A 20,980-nucleotide genomic window follows, 5' to 3' on the forward strand; every position below is an offset into this window, starting at 1 on the left:
GGTGATTATTACATTCTTATGCTAACTGCACTGGTTTCATGTCTGCCATGTTCTAATATTATGCATTATTTACAATCAGCCTTATATTGTGACATTTATATTCTATATATACAGTATATTGTGACATTTATATTCTATATATACAGTATATTGTGACATTTATATTCTATATATACAGTATATTGTGGGTCGGCCCCTAAGCACAGAACATTTGCAGTGAATCAGCAGAAAAGAAGATGGGGAGCTACAGAAGCATCTTCAGGGGCACAGATCTTCCCTGCTAAAGGGCTGTGGTTGCCTTGGGTGGGTACAAAACCCTAAAACATAATTTACAATAATATAAATAAATTCTAATAAAACCCTCTCATTTATTGATATTATTGACCTTTTAAGTGAATGCATTTTTTATCTGGATAATACATTTTACTTTTACATACTATACCATTTGTGCTTCTTCTTTTATAGCTATATTCTCTGGTGTTAAAACAATTCTGGGGATTTCATGTTTATTCGTGTGTTTGGAATAATACAGACATAAATCACTGCAATTTATTAAAAGTATACTAACAAACAATAGACTTTGTTTTATATGTTCTGAAATGTGCCACTTCCTTAGCTATTAAAATGCATTTTTAATCCAAGCCACACCATTGGCATCATTTAAAATTAATAAAAGTACTGGCACTGGAAAACAAACGCATCACTGTTAGACATTTCAGTATGAAAAGGTTAAATAAATATGCCATTTAAACAGGGCATTGTTGGTAACCAACAAGTATATCTAGTTCTACATTCACAGGAAGTTATGGTAACATTTCTTACCCCCAAACAAATCCTTAAAAAAAAAGACAATGTTAGAAATATAAACAGTAAAAATCTTGTACAATCTGGATCAAATGGAACAAAGATTGTTCTAATGGGACGTTTCCAGACACAACAGCAACCAGTGAAACACAGGATGAGAATAGATAAATACAGAGACTGCCACCTAAATCTATTTACAGCAGAGGAAACGGTTGCCTCAATACAAGGTTATCTGTTCCTATTTACATTTATGACATTTATTACATTCTACATTCGGTTCTAAAAAGAACAATTAAATCAGCAGCCCCCTAAGAACCTGTATAATACAATGCTCCTTATCACAAAGCCTAACACATTCTTCAGCTAGGGGAAGGGGGATTTGTTTATACAGAGGGCTTCATAGCCAACTGATAATTTATTTTGATTGTGGAAGAAGAATGTGATTTTACTTTTAATCTAAGGTTTTGCCCATGTATACCTAGAGACATATATGTAGGAATTAAGAATCATGTGGCTTCTTAGATGAGGTACCTAATATAATAATAGGAAACCATGCTTTCTTGACCTTATTGGGAACACTAATATATTTTACTTGATACATACCTCATGGTTTGCTTCTAGCAATGCACTCAGTTGATTCCAAGTTGAAAGTTCATAGTTTACTCTAAAAAAGCCAAGATGCCTGGTGTTGATTTTCAAAAATCCATCTGTAGCATCATTAAATGGAGTCAACGAAAGCCCTGTGAATTATAAATAAATCGTTTTAAGAAGGATAAGCACAGAAGCCACTTCAGCACACAGGCCATAATCTATTTACACACATTATGCTCCCTTCTCATGCTTGCCAAGGGACTGTTCATTTTGCTTTAAAGATTGGACAAGGCTTTTCAGGAAACTCTTAACTGAGTGCTATGAAACACTTTCATGGGGCAGCTGCTTTGGGGGAAAAGATGGCTAGAGGGTTGGAGGAGATTTTAAACTAGGAGTGGGGGGGGAGGGTGCAGCGGGAAATTCTGTGGTAGACAGGATAGATGAGGTAGTGGGCATAGTAAGGAAAATTGGGGGAGGAGACTTGCTTCGGGATACTGATAATGGCAGGGAGGCCCATAAGTTGTTTACACGTCATTCTCACGCCGGAACCAGTATTAAATGTATGTTTACCAATGCAAGGAGTCTGACTGGTAAAATGGGAGAGCTGGAGGTACTGGCGTTGGAGCGGAAATATGATGTGATTGGTGTTGCTGAAACTTGGTTGAATGAGTCTCATGACTGGGCAGTTAATATTGGGGGGTATACATTGTTTCGGAGGGACAGGGGCAATAGGAAAGGAGGAGGAGTGTGTCTGTTCATTAAGCATGACTTAAAAGCAAATATTAAGGAGGAAGTGATGGGGGTAACAGAGGGAGCTGAATCCTTATGGGTTGAGCTTCTCACAGATAGTAAAGAATCTACCAAGCTAATTGTAGGGGTATGCTATAGACCCCCTAATGTAAGCGAAGAGGAGGAGGCCCAGCTCCTGTTGCAAATAGAAAAGGCTGCTAGTTTGGGGCAAGTGATAATAATGGGGGATTTTAATTACCCTGATATTGACTGGGGCAATAGTACTGCCAGGACAGTAAATGGGAACAAGTTTATAAACTTGCTGCACGACAACTTTATGTCACAGGTTGTTGAGGAGCCAACCAGGAACAATGCTATACTAGATCTAGTGATCTCTAATGACCCAGAACGTATAGCAAATGTGCAAGTGGTTGAACCCCTGGGTAATAGTGACCATAATGTTATTTCATTTGATGTTTGGTGCAGGAAACAAATTTACACGGGGGCAACAAAGACACTGAATTTTAGGAAGGCAAATTTTAGCTCCTTAAGGGCAGCGCTTCAGGGCATAGATTGGGGCATTATGTTTTCTGATAAAAATACAGAGCAGAAATGGTTGTCATTTAAAATGATATTAAATCATTACTGTTCTCAATTCATTCCATTAATAAGAAAAAGTAGAAGTGTTAAGAATCACCCCATGTGGCTTAACTCTGAGGTAAAGAAGTTAATAGGGAAAAAAAGGAAAGCTTTTAAGAAATATAAGTCAGAGGGGACAGTAGCTGCGTTTAATGAATATAAACACTATAACAAGTGTTGTAAAACAGCAATCCGGAAGGCAAAGATAGAAAATGAGGAGCGCATCGCGGCCGAGGCCAAGACTAACCCCAAAAAGTTTTTTAAGTATATTAATAGTAAAAAGATGCAGGTTGAGGGTGTGGCCCCATTGAGTTATAATAACAATATGGTTACAGCGGATACAGAAAAGGCAGATGTGCTTAACCAGTTCTTTTCTTCTGTGTATACAGTAGAGGAGCCAGTGGGCCAAGTCCCACCCAATAGCTTCACTGTTGCCTCAGCTCCAACTCCACAGTGGTTGGCACAGGATATGGTGCTTAAAGGGTTACACACGATAAATGTAAACAAGGCACCTGGGCCAGATGGAATACACCCTCGGGTACTGAGAGAGCTAGGGGCAGAATTGCAGTGGCCCTTGTTTCTGATATTCTCAGACTCGCTCTCATCAGGTATGGTACCTAGGGATTGGAAGAAGGCGAATGTCACTCCCATATTTAAAAAGGGAATAAGATCTCAGCCTGGCAATTATAGGCCTGTAAGTTTGACATCCGTGGTCGGCAAGTTATTTGAAGGCTTGTTAAGGGATCACATTCAAAATTATGTAGTGGAGAATGGCATTATGAGCAGTAATCAGCATGGCTTTATGAAGGACAGGTCATGTCAGACCAATTTAATTGCTTTTTATGATGAGGTAAGTAAGAAGCTGGACAGTGGGGATGCAGTAGATATAATCTATTTGGATTTTGCCAAAGCATTTGATACCGTTCCCCACAAACGACTGCTTTCTAAGCTAAGGTCTATTGGTCTTAGTGAAGTCGTTTGCACATGGATAGAAAACTGGCTACAGGATCGGGTACAGAGGGTGGTTGTTAATGGCACATTCTCTACTTGGAGTAAGGTTCTCAGTGGGGTCCCTCAGGGTTCTGTACTGGGTCCACTTTTGTTTAATTTGTTCATAAATGACTTAGGGGAGGGTATTATGAGTAATGTATCAGTGTTTGCAGATGACACAAAACTCTGCAGACCAGTCAATTCTATCCAGGATGTGACATCCCTGCAGCAGGATCTTGACCAACTGGCAATCTGGGCAGCTAAGTGGCAGATGAGATTTAATGTGGATAAATGTAAGGTCATGCACCTGGGATGTAAAAATATGCAAGCCCCGTATAACCTTAATGGGACTGCACTAGGCAAATCCATAATGGAGAAGGACCTTGGAGTCCTTGTAGATAATAAACTTGGCTGTAGCAAGCAATGCCAGGCAGCAGCTGCAAGGGCAAACAAGGTTCTGAGCTGTATTAAAAGGGGTATAGATTCACGGGAGGAGGGGGTTATTCTTCCCCTTTACAGAGCGCTGGTAAGGCCCCATCTAGAATATGCTGTTCAGTTTTGGTCTCCAGTGCTCAAACGGGACATTATTGAGTTAGAGAGGGTCCAGAGAAGGGCAACTAAGCTGGTAAAGGGTATGGAAAGTCTCAGTTATGAAGAAAGACTGGCCAAGTTGGGTCTGTTTACACTGGAGAAGAGGCGCTTAAGAGGTGACATGATAACTATGTATAAATATATAAGGGGATCATATAATAACCTCTCTAATGTTTTATTTACCAGTAGGTCCTTCCAACGGACACGAGGGCACCCACTCCGTTTAGAAGAAGGGAGGTTCCATTTAAATATTCGGAAAGGATTTTTTACAGTGAGAGCTGTGAAGTTGTGGAATTCCCTCCCCGAATCAGTCGTACTGGCTGATACATTATATAGCTTTAAGAAGGGGCTGGATGGATTCTTAGCAAGTGAGGGAATACAGGGTTATGGGAGATAGCTCTTAGTACAAGTTGATCCAGGGACTGGTCCGATTGCCATCTTGGAGTCAGGAAGGAATTTTTTCCCCTCTGAGGCAAATTAGAGAGGTTTCAGATGGGGTTTTTTGCCTTAATCTGGATCAACTTGTAGTTAGGCAGGTTAGGTATAGGCATTATGGTTGAACTTGATGGACGTATGTCTTTTTTCAACCCAACTTACTATGTTACTATGTTACTATGTAGTAAAGTAAAGTTAAGGTGGAAGATGAACATATATAGGCTACTGTTTGCTGGGATATGAAATATTACTTATTATCAAATGAGAGAGTCAATGAGCCACAAGACACAGAGCAACAAAGCACATTAGAGGTAAGGACCTTTACTGCTACAAGGTTGCCATAGCTGATACTGAAGCTACCACAACCCTGGACCTGGGTAGCTCCAGGGTTCCTACAGTGGGCTGCATCAATAGGCATACAAGATTTGTGCCCCTTTGTTATGTTGGGTTGTCAGGTTTTACAATTGGTTCCTTGTCCCTGTAGATCCCCTGTATTTTTTCGATGCACTTTAAAAATATACTTGTCTATTCATGGTGGAAGATAGTTGCTTTAGGTATCACCGTTCTCTTTTGCCTAGTAGTACATAAGTTCTTGGATGAAGTGGTTTTTGCCTTACTAAGCTGAAGAACTTGAAAACTAAGAACATGAGAAGACTAAAAATATTTTATAGTTGTAAACAGTATACTCATGACGTTACTCATGCCCATGCTTGTAAAATGCATCTTTATTCTTAAAGATTGACAATCAGAAATGTCATTTACCTGCAGGAATGGATTTGTTGTATAATAAATTGTAGTCTACGCTATTGTTTGTTGCATAGAATGTCACTGGAATGTTCCACATGTAGCTGAAAAACATCAAGGTTTATGAGATCAGTGACACATTTTATTTTGGAGACTACAGGTTAAACTAATTAGTGTATTTATTATTCTTGCATTTTTAAATGCACAGATAGTCTCTTTTAGTTATCTGGTTCTAACACACAACTACTCATTATCTAGCCAAGTGAAATAGTACTGCCCTTATAGTACTATTATTTATAGATTCTGATAACTGTGCATAGCCTGGCAATGAAAAGTTCATTCTGCCAGCTCAGAACATAAAGGTGAAGTTACATACACTGAAAGTACATACATTTTGGCCTCTTATGAATCATTTTACAATGTATGTGAAGCCAAAGATTGGGATAAGCACTGGAAACAGGAATGAGATGTTATGTTCTATAAACCAGAGCTCTAGCAGAGAGCCAACAAAACAATGATATGCAGATTACACAACAGAGGGGATTTGTTTGGATATATTGGCAAATCATCTTTATTTTTGCAAGTTGGTTTTTTTGCTCATTCTTCCTTAAGTAAAAATACTGTATTATACACAGCTTCTCTGTGTTCCATATCTTCTATCTGCCCTCACATAATGGTCTGCTAATTTGTTGTTTTAACCGAAAATATTATATTTAAAGGAGGACATTTTAAAAAAAAAGGGAAAAATGTTAATATTTCATGCATTTATTCCACAAGTTATAAACATTTTGCCCACCATTCATCTCTGAGTGCCACTTTACAAGGCATTCTGGATTGCTTGTGTGAAGAAGAAATGTGTGCTGGCAGAAAAGACTGTTAAAGATTTCATGAATCATTTACTATGGGTAGGGTGCAAAGGATGAATGCTAAAGGTGCCTAAGTGTGCCCTGTAGAGTCCCATGAGATAAAGTGCATAACTGGCACAACAGGGCAAGTCAATAAGGGGAACTTTCCCTGTGGATATTGTGTCATAATACAATTATTTTATCTACAAGAGTGAGTTCCTCATAATTGTAATCTCTTTTGGGCAGGGCTCTCTTCACCTCGTTTATCGCTTATTGATTGCTTTATATGTTACTCTGTATGTCCACTGTATGAAACCCACTTATTGTACAGTGCTGCGGAATATGTTGGCGCCTTATAAATAAATGTTAATAATAATAATAAAAAAAAGTGCTAACTTATTGCTTCCCTAATTTCATTTACAGGAGGGTCTGTATAAAGTGGTGTGGAATCTGAAGAACAGTTCCCCATAACAAAAATAACAAAATGGGGAAGGGTCACCTATTTTTACAATAGAGCAACTGTGTAATTTATTTTGATTGGTCTTCTGCAAAAGAGAAGCATTTGAATAATTGCTGTCTGCAATTACACTTGTGCAATTTAGCACCTATGGTAGCCATCAGCCCCAGTTATTCTTATTAATAATTAAAAGAAAATATATCACAAACTTGAATTCTGAAGGTGGCTCTAATGCATTTGCATTTGGGTCCAAAAGAAACCGAGTTTGTTTAACAGTATTGAGAGATTCCACATTTAGCACTGGGTAACCCATCTGCCTTGTCCATGTATCCATGACTTCTTTGACTGGTTTCCCACTTGCCTAAAATGAAAGTATCCTGGCATTAAAAACTGTATCTAATAGAGCAGAAAGTCATATCTTTTGAATAAAAAATCTTGCTTTTTACCTTTGCCAGAGAATTCCAAAAGTCATCAGTTTTAGCATTTTTGAAGACATAGTCCTTCAAGTAATCCTATAATAAAACAATATCATAGACCAAAGAGAAATGTCAGGCATTTTTTATAGAAATACATATCTTCAATAAAACATAGTGTTGTGGCAGGTTTTCTAGTGCAGCTTCTCTCTTTTCTGAAGAGCCTCTGTGGGTGTAAGGATAAAAGTGATAAAAGGAAGCCTTATATCAGGGATCCCCAACCTTTTTAAGCCCCATGTGGACTGCTGGCTCGGATTGGAGTAGAACTGTGTCTCTGTGCTTCCAAAACTTGCCTCCCAACCAGAAATTTATAAATGAGGCCACTGGGAGCAACATCAAAGGGGGTGGTGAGTAACATGATGCTCTTGATGGTTGGGGATGACTGCCTTATATGGTGAGACACAATTGTTCCCTCTAATCACTAAAAACAAGTTGATCTGTAGTCAATTTAGCCACAGAAGGTGGTCAGTACTGAATAGTGTCAAAAGACTTGTTATTATATTGTGAGTGGCTCTGGTAATAAAGAGGTGCCCTACTTACTTTTACTGCCATAGGATCCTCCATCACAAATCTTTGGGCCCCGTACAATTTATTTGTCCTGAGGAGCCCCTCCTGCTGCCCCCCTCACTCTTCCCTGCACTTTCTTTACTGTACCGTAAGTACCTTCCAGTGCTGTGCTGCAGTGCAATTGTGCTTCCTGCACTTGAAGAATCAAATTCCTTTAATTTAATAACTTGAAAACTGCAAGTCCAGGAACTATAGGGGGTCTAGTCGGACTATGATAAGCAGCTGCAATATATGTTTTTGGAAAATATCTTCTTCCCAGAGTTTATGATCTTGCTGTAGGGCTCAATAACTAATGATTCCACTGCTGAAAAGTTCATGTAAGTGATACGCAAAATAATACAACAAGCAATATGACAGATCCTAGAAATTTCATGTAAGTCATGCCCTTGTATCTCCTTTCTGTTTAAGAGAAAATACTTAATGCAAATACACTGAATTGTAAATCCCCCAGTCCTCCAAAGTCACTTGGAGCAGGTCTTGGACTCCTTATATTTTGGGATTTGGCTACCTTCAGTTATTTCCACATTAGTCAGATAGGTGTCCGGCAAAAGATTATGAGAGCCCAACTGAATTAAAAGGTACGCCTTTCTTATCTTTTTCCATGAAAATTATCCATGAAATATAATAGATTTTCAAGTATGTATACTTGTCAAGTAGACAAGTAAAAAAAAAACTCATTACATGTTATCCATGTAATGCCCTGGCCTTTATGATTAAAGATATACAGAGGTGAACAGGGCAGTAGTTTAATTGAAAGCTGTACAAAATGAGATACCTGGCATCCCTTTTTAAAGTTTTCAGGTGAAATCCAGTCTTCAAGCATTCTTAAAATCGATGCCCCCTAGGAAAATATTAACACACACATGTTCAATATCATATAATATAAAACATTTCAGTATATGTTCTGCTTTTGTTTTATTTTTTACATATCAATGTCTGTATAGGGTGTCCTAGGCATAGTACTTAATTAGAAGGTTAATGCAGGTCAGCTTCAGCTTACAACTGACTAATTATAAAGATTTCTGCCATGGAGAAATATACAGATAACCCACTTCAGTTGTTTGTCAGGGCTTTGCCAGTGCACACTGCAACATAAAACAACACAAGTGCAAGAGGCATTGCTTACTAGAGCATGACAAAACACTGGAATACTTCCCTAAGCATTCTTACTAATGAAACAAAGGGAGTAACATATCAATTTGGGAAATCCATATAAAACGCACAAGGTAGTATAGCTTTCGTTCCATTTTAAACAATTCTTCATACACTTGTAGAACTATAGGGGTCGATCTAGTATATACTGTAGTACACATTACCACAGAGATGAGGTGGTAAAGGAGTCCATGCTTCACAGTGTTCAGTGGGGTAGGGTGCTATGTGTTTTACTTTTAGTCTGGGATACCTGGTGTGATCTCTATACTAAACTAAAGGACCATGCAGTATATAGCAGAGAGTGTTGCATACCTTATTGTAGGAGATGGCATCAAATACTGAGGTTATTTCTGCAGGGGTTGAGACTGTCACAATGATTGGATGGGAGGAAAGCAAAGCATCATCTCTCATTACAGGCAACAGGTCATCAATTAGAATCTGGTCAAGCTGAAAAAACAGTAATTTGCAAAGCAAACGTAGTTAGAACCTATACAGCCCTCTAGATTTCATTCCAAATTAATATAAAATATTAAGTTTGAGAAAAATATTTAAACGGGTGGTTCACCTTTAATTTAACTTTTAGTATGTTATAGAATGATCAATTCTAAGCAACTTTTCAATTGGTTTTCATTATTTATTTCTTATAGATTTTTTTAGAATTGCCTTCTTGTTCAAACTCTTTGCAGCTTTCAAATGGGGGTCACTGACCCCGGCAGTCAAAAAATTGTTCGGGATTCGGCCAAGATTTGGCCTTTTTTGCCAGGATTCGGATTTGGCCAAATTCATGCTCCTTGCCAAACCAAATCCAAATCCTAAAAATCACATGACTTTTTGTCACATAAACCCGTAAGTTGAAAATTTTTCGCCATGCGCTGCACTCGCACCTACATTTAACCCTTCCAAAATCTAATTAGCATATGCTAATTAGGATTCGGTTCGGCATTTGCTCGAATCCTTTATAAAGGATTTGGGGGTTTGGCCAAATCCATAAACAGTATGTTATATGCACCAGTTTAAACGATACTGATTATTTTCTTTTTATGTTTGTAATGCCTGTAATATAATTAAACTGTATTCCCCCTGTAATGTAATCAGTCTGTTTCTGTAAGTAGAACAAAATTTGGTTCTGATTTCTGGACACCTGGGTTCCATCCTGTAAAGTATATTTTATTTGACCTTTAGTACATCACTTTTTACACCTGAGGATCAGACACCAAAATTAGACTTAGCTTTTCCTAGCAGGTGTCATACATAATGACATTCACCTCTAAAGAACAACTACTATAAGAATGCCTTGTGTATGGCAAAAGTCTCCCTCTTTCCTTTCATACTAACGAAAATATGTTCCTGTTATCTCAAGATATTAATTTAGTGACCAGTGTCACTAGCAGGCCCTTTTTAAGCACCACCAGGAACCAGATATTGACTGCCCAGAGGCAAGAGGGACTGATATTGCACAATAAAAGGAAAATAAAAGCTTTTTTTTTTATCTGCCACCCACCCAGGCCTAAAGATCAGAGTATATATAAAAAAAAATGCAAACAAACCATTCAAAATTTACCTTGCCACTCTCATTTCATATTGGTCCCCATACAAAGCAGATATCTTACCATATTCCATAGCGGTTCCGCTGCATCTACTCCACTGTACTCAAAAAAGCTGGCAAAGCCTTCATTTAGCCAGAGATCATCCCACCAGTCCATAGTTACAATGTTTCCAAACCACTAAAGAACAAAGAACACAATTAGACTCTGTTACACACTTGATAAACATTATATACAGTACATTATAAAATGTGTATGAATTGGTAGACTGGCCAGTCGCCTATTGACTGTAAAATTTGTGTTATTTTGAATACACAATCTATTTAAATTTTATAATTTCTTGTTAAAATTGTGGTTGGTTGGAGCCACCAGCTTGTAGAAGTAAATCTATTATTCAACACTGGGAGTTGGTATCTTGAAATGATAATGCATTAAAGCGAGAGAAAATAAGGAAACAAATGTCCAGCCTGCATTGCTGGTGCAAGAGGTTGCAGTTGGGGTCATCAGTGGTTTGTTTGGAGAGAGGTCCATTTGCCGCTGTCCTACTATTTATAAAATTAGTGGTGTAATCACGATGAATATGTGCAGTTTGTATATAAAATAACATACAGACAGAAGCATTTTTTAATAACTTAAGTGAAAAGCATCTATAAAGGTGTTTGCTTGGCTATTTAACTAATGTATGCTTGCTTTTGTCATAAATATCTATGTCCAAATGAGACTGGTTTAGTTGTTGGTCCCTTTTTATTTTGGATTTACTGGTGCCTCATACATACCTTAAAAAATGGGCCATTGTTATGGTACTTACAGTAAGTAACTACTTGAACTAACTTAAAATAAAGTAGTTTTGCTTTTGTTGCAGCACCATTTTAGATGAACCCTTGCAGACTAGTTTGTTGATCTCAAGCAAAATACACATACTCAGCTTCGCACAGTTGATTACAAAGAGCAAGATTACTGACAGGAAATGAACATTGGGGCAGTATTTTACCTGATGCACAAGCTCATGAGCAATCACAGCTGCCACTCTTTGTTTATTCACTGTGGCAGATTCATTAGGATCATAAAGCAGGTTTGTTTCTCTGTAAGTGATCAGCCCCCAGTTCTCCATAGCTCCTGTGCCAAAATCAGGGATGGCAATTTGGTCTAAATATGAGAAAAGAAAAACAATGAAAGGCAAGAACAAGTCAAGTAAATAAAACATCTTAGTGAGTATGCCAAGATTTATAGACAACTGCAGATGCAGATCCCTCCACCCTCCCCTTTGGGGTTTTATATTTATATGGTCTCCATTTGTTTTTTTTAAAGTTTGTTTTAGGCAGAATAGAAAGAAAGCACCTAAAAAACACCCACAAACAAGTTTAAAGGAGAAGGAAAAGTTAAAAACTAAGAAAGCTTTATCAAAGTTCTATGTAAATACAGCCATAAGCACCCAGAAAAGAGCCCTCTATGAACATGTTCTTGGGTATCTAACTTCCTGCTCCCACCTCCCATAAGAATTTAACTTAATCAAACTCACCCCCCCCCCCCCAAGGAATGTGTAATCTGAGCTACAAGGATTAGAGCTGCAAACAGGAAGCTACTTAAAATGGCAGCTGCAATCTTAAACAAACAGTGAAAGCTTCTATGGTTCTTTACTCAGGTATGGTAATGCTTTCTGCAGAATAAATATAGTGTTCTAGGTGGCACTAATGTGACCAATCTATTGGCAGTAAAATGCCAAAATGACTTTCCTTCTCCTTTAAAAAAGAAGACAAATATAAAGCAGTTTAGAATACTTCCACCAAGGTAAAGAAAACCTTTCCTTTAACAGAGATTAGTGAGATTAATACTGAAATTACGTACCTAATTTTGGCAAGGAATATGGCATGTTGAAATACTCTTCAAAAAAGTCAAATACGATCTTGGTTGTGTTTGCTGCATACTCCGCTGTTGCATTTTGTAAGGGCTGTACATAAATTCTCAGCTGAAATCAGAAGGAAGAGATCAGTTTCTGGCATCTCTCACCCCTCTCATAAACAATATTCTGTCTCTCTCCCAAGCAATAATAGCTCATGCTAGGAGCACATTTAAAGACAGGACACAGTCCTGTTGTTGATGGATAAAGTACAAAGCCTATTCATTGCTATTTTATATTTCACTGGTATTAAAAAAACACCTAGGGTACCTGGATTGTATTTTTGCATTTAAGTGCAATTTGTATAATCCAGTTTTACCTGCTTTGGGGGTAACAATTGTGTAAAGGCTGTAATGCAGCCATAGGGTTGCATACACAGAATTATATGAGCAGAGCATCTTTCATACATACCAGTATTCTATTACAAATCAAGGGTGTATTTAGACATTTTTTAAACCATCTAAAAATGTAAAATTAAAAAAAAAATGCTCCTGTTCCACCAGGATCTAGTTCAGGGCATTATTTAACCCTTTTCCAGCCATTGAAGTATGTGCTACATCGGTGATGACATTGAACAAACATTTCCCAGAGCACCCTTAACCTTCTGAAATTGTTGGCAGGCAAGGGGTTAATGGGGCAGCCCCCCCCCCTTTTCAAAATTGTTCTATTTTCTGTTTTAGAACATTTTATATGTATGTTTCACAAACAAATGTGTTATATTTTCTCCACTGTTTCCCTTTAGGAGTTTAGTAAGCCAGGCAGTTGGCTTTTTTAACTGTTACATTAGTTGTTTCTCAGCAGTTACAGCTTCCATCCCCATTAAGCATGGCCCCCTTATAATCTGTCATGGAGCAGCTTTACCATTTGAAATATTTATTGCTGGAATTTCTCTAATGCTGCTGAGAAAAGTATAAACTAATGTACAGTAACTTACACTTTAGAAAGTCACTGACCTAGTTTACTGAGCTTCTATGAGGGGGGAAAATTAAATGTATTTATTATTAAAACCTACATTTTCTAAAAATGGTGAAAAATAGATAATAGAAATCAAATGCCAAAAGTCATTATTTGTGGCATAATTTTTAATAACCATATGTTTCGTAAAGGTGAGCTGTCCCTCCACAGGGCTTGATACATTAATTTCTCCAGTACAGTCTACCAAATGTCAGACTCCAGGCACCACTGAATTTAGATGCCAAACATCCAGACACTACTGAATTCAGATGTCAAGGAGGTTGGTTTGCCTCTAACACACTTTCTCTTTAAAGGCCACTCAGTTGCAGTCAGTGATTATTAATTAAGATATAATAAGGACAAACTACACCTTAGCCAAATACTTACTGGCACACCACGTTTTGATAGCCTTTCAACGTACTTGAACTGGTGGACTGCAAAACAGACCAAATATGTACTCATAGGAACTGACTTCTCAAACAGAGTCCTCTTCCATCCATTTCCAAGGGCGACTGATTCCTAAGAACAATTACATGATATTATAAGAATGGAATTTTTTATAGTGCCAACTAACCAATGTAGCCCAGTCTTTAAAGGAGAAGGAAAGGTAAAAACTAAGTAAGCTTTATCAGAAAGGTCTATGTAAATACAGCCATAAGCACTTACAGAAATGCTGCACTAAGTTCTCTGTCAAAAGAAACATGATTTGTGGTCTCTTTGTTTTCCTGTGCCAGAGAAACGCAACTCTCTCCTCTCTCCCCTCTCCTGCTCCCTCAAGAATGCTAAGAACTCACAGGAAGCTTCCTCATAGTCTTACAAACTAAGCATGTACACCGGTCAGGAGCGAGGCATAATGGGAACTTTTTTTACAGAGTTCAGTGTTTTTTTTCCTATCAGGCTTCTGATCATCTGAACGGGAGAAATATTGGTAGACTTAAAGGACAATGAAAGGTTAATATAAATTAAAAGTCAGCCTAAAGGCATTCTTTTTAAGTACTTACTGCATATCTAAATTCCCAGATCCCTGCTTGCTTCTCTGAGATATGGTGCTGGCAGCCTACAGCAGTGTGAAGACTACAGTGACATCACTGAAATCTCTCTGTCCTTCCTGTAGGTGCCAGCGGCAGCCTTCCTATTCTCTGAGCATGTGTGTAACTTGATCCTGTCTCCTGTTCTGAGCTACACATACCCACCAGCCAATCAGAAGCGGATCTGGCAGAGGGGAGGGGGGGAGGTAATGAAACACATGTGCAGTATGAAGCAATCAAAAATGGCAGCTGCCGTGTCCAAAATAGGTGTGGTCACGTGAAAATTGGGCACGGTCACATCAAAATGGGCACGGTTGCATCAAAATAGGCGCAGGTAACAAAATTGGTGCGCGACAAATGCGTTTTGCGGATTTTCCGCTGTTTTGTGAATTTTCTTGTTGTTTCGCAAATTTTATAGCAAAGCAAAATGGGACAGGTTTGATTATCATTAATAAGCACTAAATTCCATGTAAAAAAAAGAAACAATTCTATTAGAAATCACACTCGGTACATGTTGACAGTAGGCACAAGAGCAAACAGAATGTATCTGGTTACAAAAGGCTTGGGTACATCAAACAACTTTTAAAACCCCCATCTGGAGCAATAGAAGCACAGCAATCCTCCTTCACCAAAATGTACATGCCAGTTCCCCAGTAAAACACATACTAAGATCTACGCACAGCTCTTGTTTGCACATTCAAAGTGCTAATTTGTTTGCTTGATTAAACAATCTGCAGGCTAGGTTCAATGCTTTAAGTTATCACCTCAACTGTAGTAAATACTAATTCTGGTAAATTAATGTGTTTTACAAAATTTATGGAAAATTGTAACCAATTTCCTGTTTCAAAGAAAGAAAGTTTTTCACTGGGGTCACTGCTTATCCTTTATTAATAGCATGAACCATTTTAATTATGCCAGCCCTTCCTGTGGTCCACTTAACAAGACTTACTCTTTATAGAAAGCATAATCAGCTGTAATTATCTTAACCCTTTCTGGTGTCCACCAGATATGGACAATGAAATACATGGAGGTTCACTTTGTATGTGTAGGTTACCTTAAATTGAAGGTGAAGTAGTGCTCCAAATTACAGAAAGACTCAGTTCCAAACATTACAGATTATAAATCCTATACCTCTGGTGTTTTAGCTTCATAACATGACATTACAGTGCTCACTGGGGAAACTTAGATGGAATATGTATTACTGCTGTATGTTACAATACTGATCTTCTCCTTTTGTGAGGGCTATTGGTTGCCTTTTGTGAGGACATTTCCTTCACTTTGTTTGACTAATAAAAAATAATATTTTAATATATACTTGTGCTTTCTAATACACACCATTCTCTTTGCATACACAAAGGCTGTGTAGCTTTTGCTCCTTCTATAAGTTGCCAGAGGGTAATACTTTTAACATTACATACCTCAAGCTAAATGGTGCTATATTACTTACCTATATGGGCATTCCTAAATGCTCTTTCATTATGAGGGCCTTATATTTTCATTAAATATTCCTTTTGAATATACCATTTATTGACAGATTGGGCAGAAAGAAGCTGCTGTTCATTATGGGGACATGGAGGTTGTACAGTGTTTTTTCAATAGCAATCATAAAGTTTTATAAATCACTCCATTCACTTAAAGGTAAATACAGACTTAGGAGAAAAGAGCACCAAGGGATAATGACAAAAGCTCAGATTCAAAAGACTAACTATGCCTTAACCTTTCAATTATGCTTATGGATCTGGGCCAAAAAATAAGAAAAACTTTCAGTAAAAGAAGGAAAGCAGGGGAACAGCATGTCCATTGAGTTCTGGCACAGAACAAGTCACAAGCCTTGGATCTAATAAGGGCTCTAGGAGGGCACGCAGGCTGTTTCTGCTGATACAAGCTGCACATTCACCTAGAGAGCATGTAAATAGTCAAATAGCCTTTTGGGAATACAGGTGTGACTACATTCCCAGTAAGGCTTTCCTCAGCTTTTTCCCACACCACAATGCTTTCATGGCAAGGCAAGCAAGCACATTGCATTTCATGTAAGGAATTATTGTCTGCTCTTATTTACTGCTAATATAAAGTTTAATAATGGTCTCTTCACCAGCTCCCTTTGCTTGACATTCTACTTATCTGTCATATTTGTAAATATGTTTTACTCTTTTATACAATGGCTTCCCTTTATCTAAAAATAAATGTAAACAATGTATTATATTAATATCCACAGACTTCTTTCCCAGACCTGAGAGGAAAACAAGTCAAGTTGCAAATAAAAGTTAGTCAAACTCACAGCTGCCCAGCTGTTAGAAAATAGCTGATATGATGGGAGATGCCTTATGTATATATGTGCTTCAAGCTAATGTGCTATATTAATCGGACAGTGTAGGAAAGACAACATTTTGTTAATATTTTGTTAAAACCTTTAAAGTACTATTACAGTTTTGTGATGTAAAAAGTAAATATAAAGGTTCCTAGTCTTCATGGCATGCCTATTGTTAAATATTAGAAGTCACAAGGAGTTTCTTTACAAGGCCCAAGATCTTGTGCTGTTAAACAAATGAAGGTGACTTCTAATATCCTTACTTTTTTCTGTAGTGGGAGTACATTTTCAATATACACAAGTGACATCACTAAGCACCAGTTATAACTAAGCACTGTTTACAAGGGTATATTTTAAAGATATTTGTGTCTGTTGTCACACAATTAGGGATAGTTAGACAGAAACTGTACAACAGTGATGGCAAACTTGTTTTGTCCCAGCACCAGTTGGGTATTGCGAGAATCTTCAGCTGGTCATTCTAAGTTGGGAATACTGGAAGTAACTTGTTGCCAAACTGCTAGATATTAGTGAATTTGCCATGCTTACACTTGGGAGCAAAGTGTTTAAAAATAGGAAAGTTGCAAAGCTCATTTACCATAAGAAATGTAATAATAATTTACACTTCCCCTTTGATGATCACATAAACTATACTAGCCAGTCAGTTAGTTTTCCATACTGACCTGTACGGGCATGTTTGATATGGCATCATACTCCTCCCTATGGATAATGCTAATCGTATAGGTTGCTTTTTTATTGGGTTCATCAAAACATGGGAAGGATTTGCGTGCATCTGTTGGTTCATGGTCAGCTGCCGCAATGCTCCTGTAGAAAAAAAAAAAAACATATGGATGATTTTACAGTTCGGTAAATATTTATTTTTTTTAAATAATTCTTCTAAACCAGATGGATAGCACTGAAAATTTCTTCACTAGTTGGGCAGTTTTCTGACCAGCCAAAGGCCATTAGAAGGACAGAATCCTTGATCCCTGTACTGTATAAAATACCCACAGAGTTGGGTATGGAGAGCCTTGATCCCTGTACTGTATAAAATACCCACAGATTTGGGTATGGAAAGCTCTAGGGTCGAAATATTTTGTAATATTATGTAAATTGTTCCTTTTTTTGAGCTAGACTGGACCTTGAACATTGGTTCACTGTATTGGGGATAGTGATTACTAGATTAAAATGAAAGACAAGGGCCAAAACATATAAGAAGTGATTGTCTTTGCTTCTAAAGATGACAGTGTAAAAGGTAAATGCACCCGAACATGGTTTACAAAAATGAAAACAAAGGTGTAAAACACCAGAAACTATTTTACCTCAGGGGGTGAATTAAAATATAATAATTTGATGTGCTAGGTGCAACTGCTGTCTCTCTACTAATATAAATGCAGGTCTCTGTGGCAGCTGCTGCATACGCTTAAGGTAGCCATACACGCTAAGATCTTCTCCCGATATCACTACCTATGGGTGGGTGATATCGGGCAAATTTGGGGCCAAACGATCGAATTATAATTACGGCAATGGGCGCAGTCGGTTCGGGGACCGCATCAACGAGCCAATGCGGTCCCCGATCCGACTAAATCTTTTAACCTGCCTGATCAATATCTGGCCAATTTCAGGCCAGATATCGGTCGGGCATGCCTGTCGTTGCTGCCCCTACACGGGCCGATAAGCTACCGATATCGGCAGCTACAATCGGCCCGTGTATGGCCACCTTTACTTGTTACTTCTCTGAGCCCAAGCCTGGTCACATGATGATGTGGGTAAACGCGAGGTAATTAGGGAATGACCCTACTTCAGTGTGGGAGAGAAGTGATCATGTTTCAGTGTTTCTGTGTGTGACTGTGTGAGCATACATTATAGAGATACTGACATCAGGAATTAAAACCTTGTTTACATCTATTAGTATTTGCCCAATGCTTTTATGTTTCACATCAAATCCCCATGTTCCTCTATGAGGGGGCTGCCATATTTGTGCAGCAGGAGTCCGTTATCATTAGAAATTATAACTGACAGGCTTAGAAGGGACAGTCGGGTTGGCAAAACAGTCAGGTTTGGGAACTTCAAGTAACAATTACTTACAAAAGTATCCAAAAATGGTAAACATGACCTATAGGTAGCTTTTTAGGGACAATGTATATCGCCGGTCTAGAGGCAACTTCCGCGTTTTCTGGAAATCGCGGCTCCGCATATGCCATCCCACCAGGGATTTACATTTTCGCCAATGGGATGGCATCTCGGCGAGATTAGTCGCCTGCGACAAGGGAGATTTGTCGCGAGCAACTAATCTCCCCGTGTGTCACAGCCCTTAATAGAAGATAGTTATTATTGTGTGTATATCACTCCCTATAGTCTCTAGTGTTCTGGCACAGTCTCCCCATTGATTGGCAGCTATGTTCCTGTTATACACTCCACCTAACAAACCCGCTAGTTACACTTATTTGTGCAGTAGCCTTCTTGCAGATAAATACATTTTCTGCAAATCTCTCAGAGCCAGCTTAACTGTAACCCCTAAATATTGTATACAGGTTTAGACTAGGAAACAGGTTGCTTTTTGATGATAACTTTGCCCTTCAGCCTGGAAAATTTCCTCCAGACGCCCATGGACAAAGATTTATTTGACCTGTGATTGAGCTACTAATGAAGACTTTCCCTGGGGTGTGTGCAAAATAAGGAGTGAATTATGCCCAAACTACTGTTCAGCTACTGGATACTGCCTGCTACTAATGGCATCTTATTATCAGGATATTGTTCAATTGTTTTGCTACCCCCCAAGGGGGACTTCTAATGTCAGATATGGTCCCAATGCAAGACAAAAAGAAAACAGAAATACATTACTTGGTCACCCCATTCTCTTGGTACGTTGTCCTGTAGAACCCCACCAGTGAGCCATCAAGTCTCCCAGCAAATTGCAGGGTCAAGCAATAGGTGTCATTCTCATCAGTGGGTGAGTTGGGATCCAGAACTTGCTGAGCCTCCAGCACCAGGTATTCATTGGGTATATATTGGAAGCATTGCTGGATGGGGATCTGTTGCGAGCCTCTTGTCAATGTGAGTTGCCCAATAATCTTGGTCTCTCTGAGATGGAGCCACAGGTGTTTGCTTGTTTTGCTGAGCCTTAGCCAGATGCTCACTGTCCCATTATAAGTGTCCTGTTCCATTACAGGGTGCAGTTCCACATTATAGTGAACTGGGTTAATGTAGGTTGGCAACCTGAATTCTTTCCAGTCTCCGTTACTATCATCTCTTTTCGGACAAACCTCGTGTTCTGGTGGCACTGGGGTTGTAGCAGGAGAAAGGACCGTAGTGGTTCTTGTGGTGGTGGTGGTGGTTACATCTCCATTGTTGCTCTTACAGGGATCAGGACGTGTTAGACCTACCCCCAGCCCCACAGATACCCCAACTACTACCACTGCTCCTACAATGATAGCCACATGCATGCCACGAATGCAGTATTTTTTAGATTGCATTCCATCATCCAGGTCCATATCTTGCATATCCTTCCCCATTCTACTGATAAAAAGACACTGTAGCAGCTAATCTATGCAAGGGAGTGTAATGCACAACATGTGCACAGCTCTGCTGCTTGTCAGTGTGCTCTGCTGGTGTGAGCAACTCTGCGCTGACTCGAGCTACTTTTAACATTTTTCTCCCAGTCCCCCTCCCTCTCCTCCCAGGGCATAGTGTAGCTGCAATTGCTTGTTAATGATCAGCAACAGATAATAGAAGGGCTATCTTACCAGGCTCTTATCAGCAATTTGCAGATTACCCCCAAACCCAAGAATTCTTCTCTGTATTAGCAACTGTATAATCCAAGTTTGTCAGATGTCAAACTCCAATTTGCTGCATCCTGTGGCAGCAATCCTACAACTTTTCAGCATCTAAACTAAAAGGCTCTGATGTTTTACTTCAGAGTTGGAAGGGTGTTGGATATCCATAACTCTATCCAGCTTATTTTTCAAGTGCCAGAAATGAATGTAATGATGCATGGGCGTCTGCAGGAAATTTTCCAGGGAAGGGGGGGGAGGCAAAGTCATTATTAACCAAAAGCAACCTGTTTCCTAGATACAATAACAAGGGGGTTAAGGTAGTGCCAGGTTTGAGAGCTTATTTGTAGGAAATTCATTTGTTGGCAAAACTCAGCAAGAAGTCCATGGCTTTTATAATTGTGTAACTAGGGCACTGTTTAAGCAGAGCATGTAAATAATAAAAATGGGTTGCACTATGCA

The 20,980-nt window shown here is 38.7% G+C and overlaps 1 protein-coding gene across 1 annotated transcript in view; it reads right to left on the minus strand.

The window, feature by feature from the left end:
* The window catches only part of enpep (glutamyl aminopeptidase), a 35,376-nt gene extending 14,997 nt beyond the window's left edge, over positions 1 to 20,379 (minus strand). The window contains exons 1-12 of the mRNA XM_002934249.3: positions 19,590 to 20,379; positions 17,429 to 17,570; positions 13,800 to 13,931; positions 12,407 to 12,527; positions 11,553 to 11,707; positions 10,628 to 10,741; positions 9,330 to 9,464; positions 8,641 to 8,706; positions 7,272 to 7,337; positions 7,035 to 7,186; positions 5,542 to 5,627; positions 1,408 to 1,544 (exon numbers count right to left, since the gene is read on the minus strand). Of these exons, the coding sequence (XP_002934295.1) occupies positions 1,408 to 1,544; positions 5,542 to 5,627; positions 7,035 to 7,186; positions 7,272 to 7,337; positions 8,641 to 8,706; positions 9,330 to 9,464; positions 10,628 to 10,741; positions 11,553 to 11,707; positions 12,407 to 12,527; positions 13,800 to 13,931; positions 17,429 to 17,570; positions 19,590 to 20,260 (1,977 nt within the window). The 5' untranslated portion in view covers positions 20,261 to 20,379. The remainder of the gene's footprint in view (positions 1 to 1,407; positions 1,545 to 5,541; positions 5,628 to 7,034; positions 7,187 to 7,271; positions 7,338 to 8,640; positions 8,707 to 9,329; positions 9,465 to 10,627; positions 10,742 to 11,552; positions 11,708 to 12,406; positions 12,528 to 13,799; positions 13,932 to 17,428; positions 17,571 to 19,589) is intronic.
* Positions 20,380 to 20,980: the final 601 nt, after the last annotated feature.

The sequence above is a fragment of the Xenopus tropicalis genome, chromosome 1 (genome assembly GCF_000004195.4).
Source record: "Xenopus tropicalis strain Nigerian chromosome 1, UCB_Xtro_10.0, whole genome shotgun sequence".
Classification (NCBI taxonomy): domain Eukaryota; kingdom Metazoa; phylum Chordata; class Amphibia; order Anura; family Pipidae; genus Xenopus; species Xenopus tropicalis.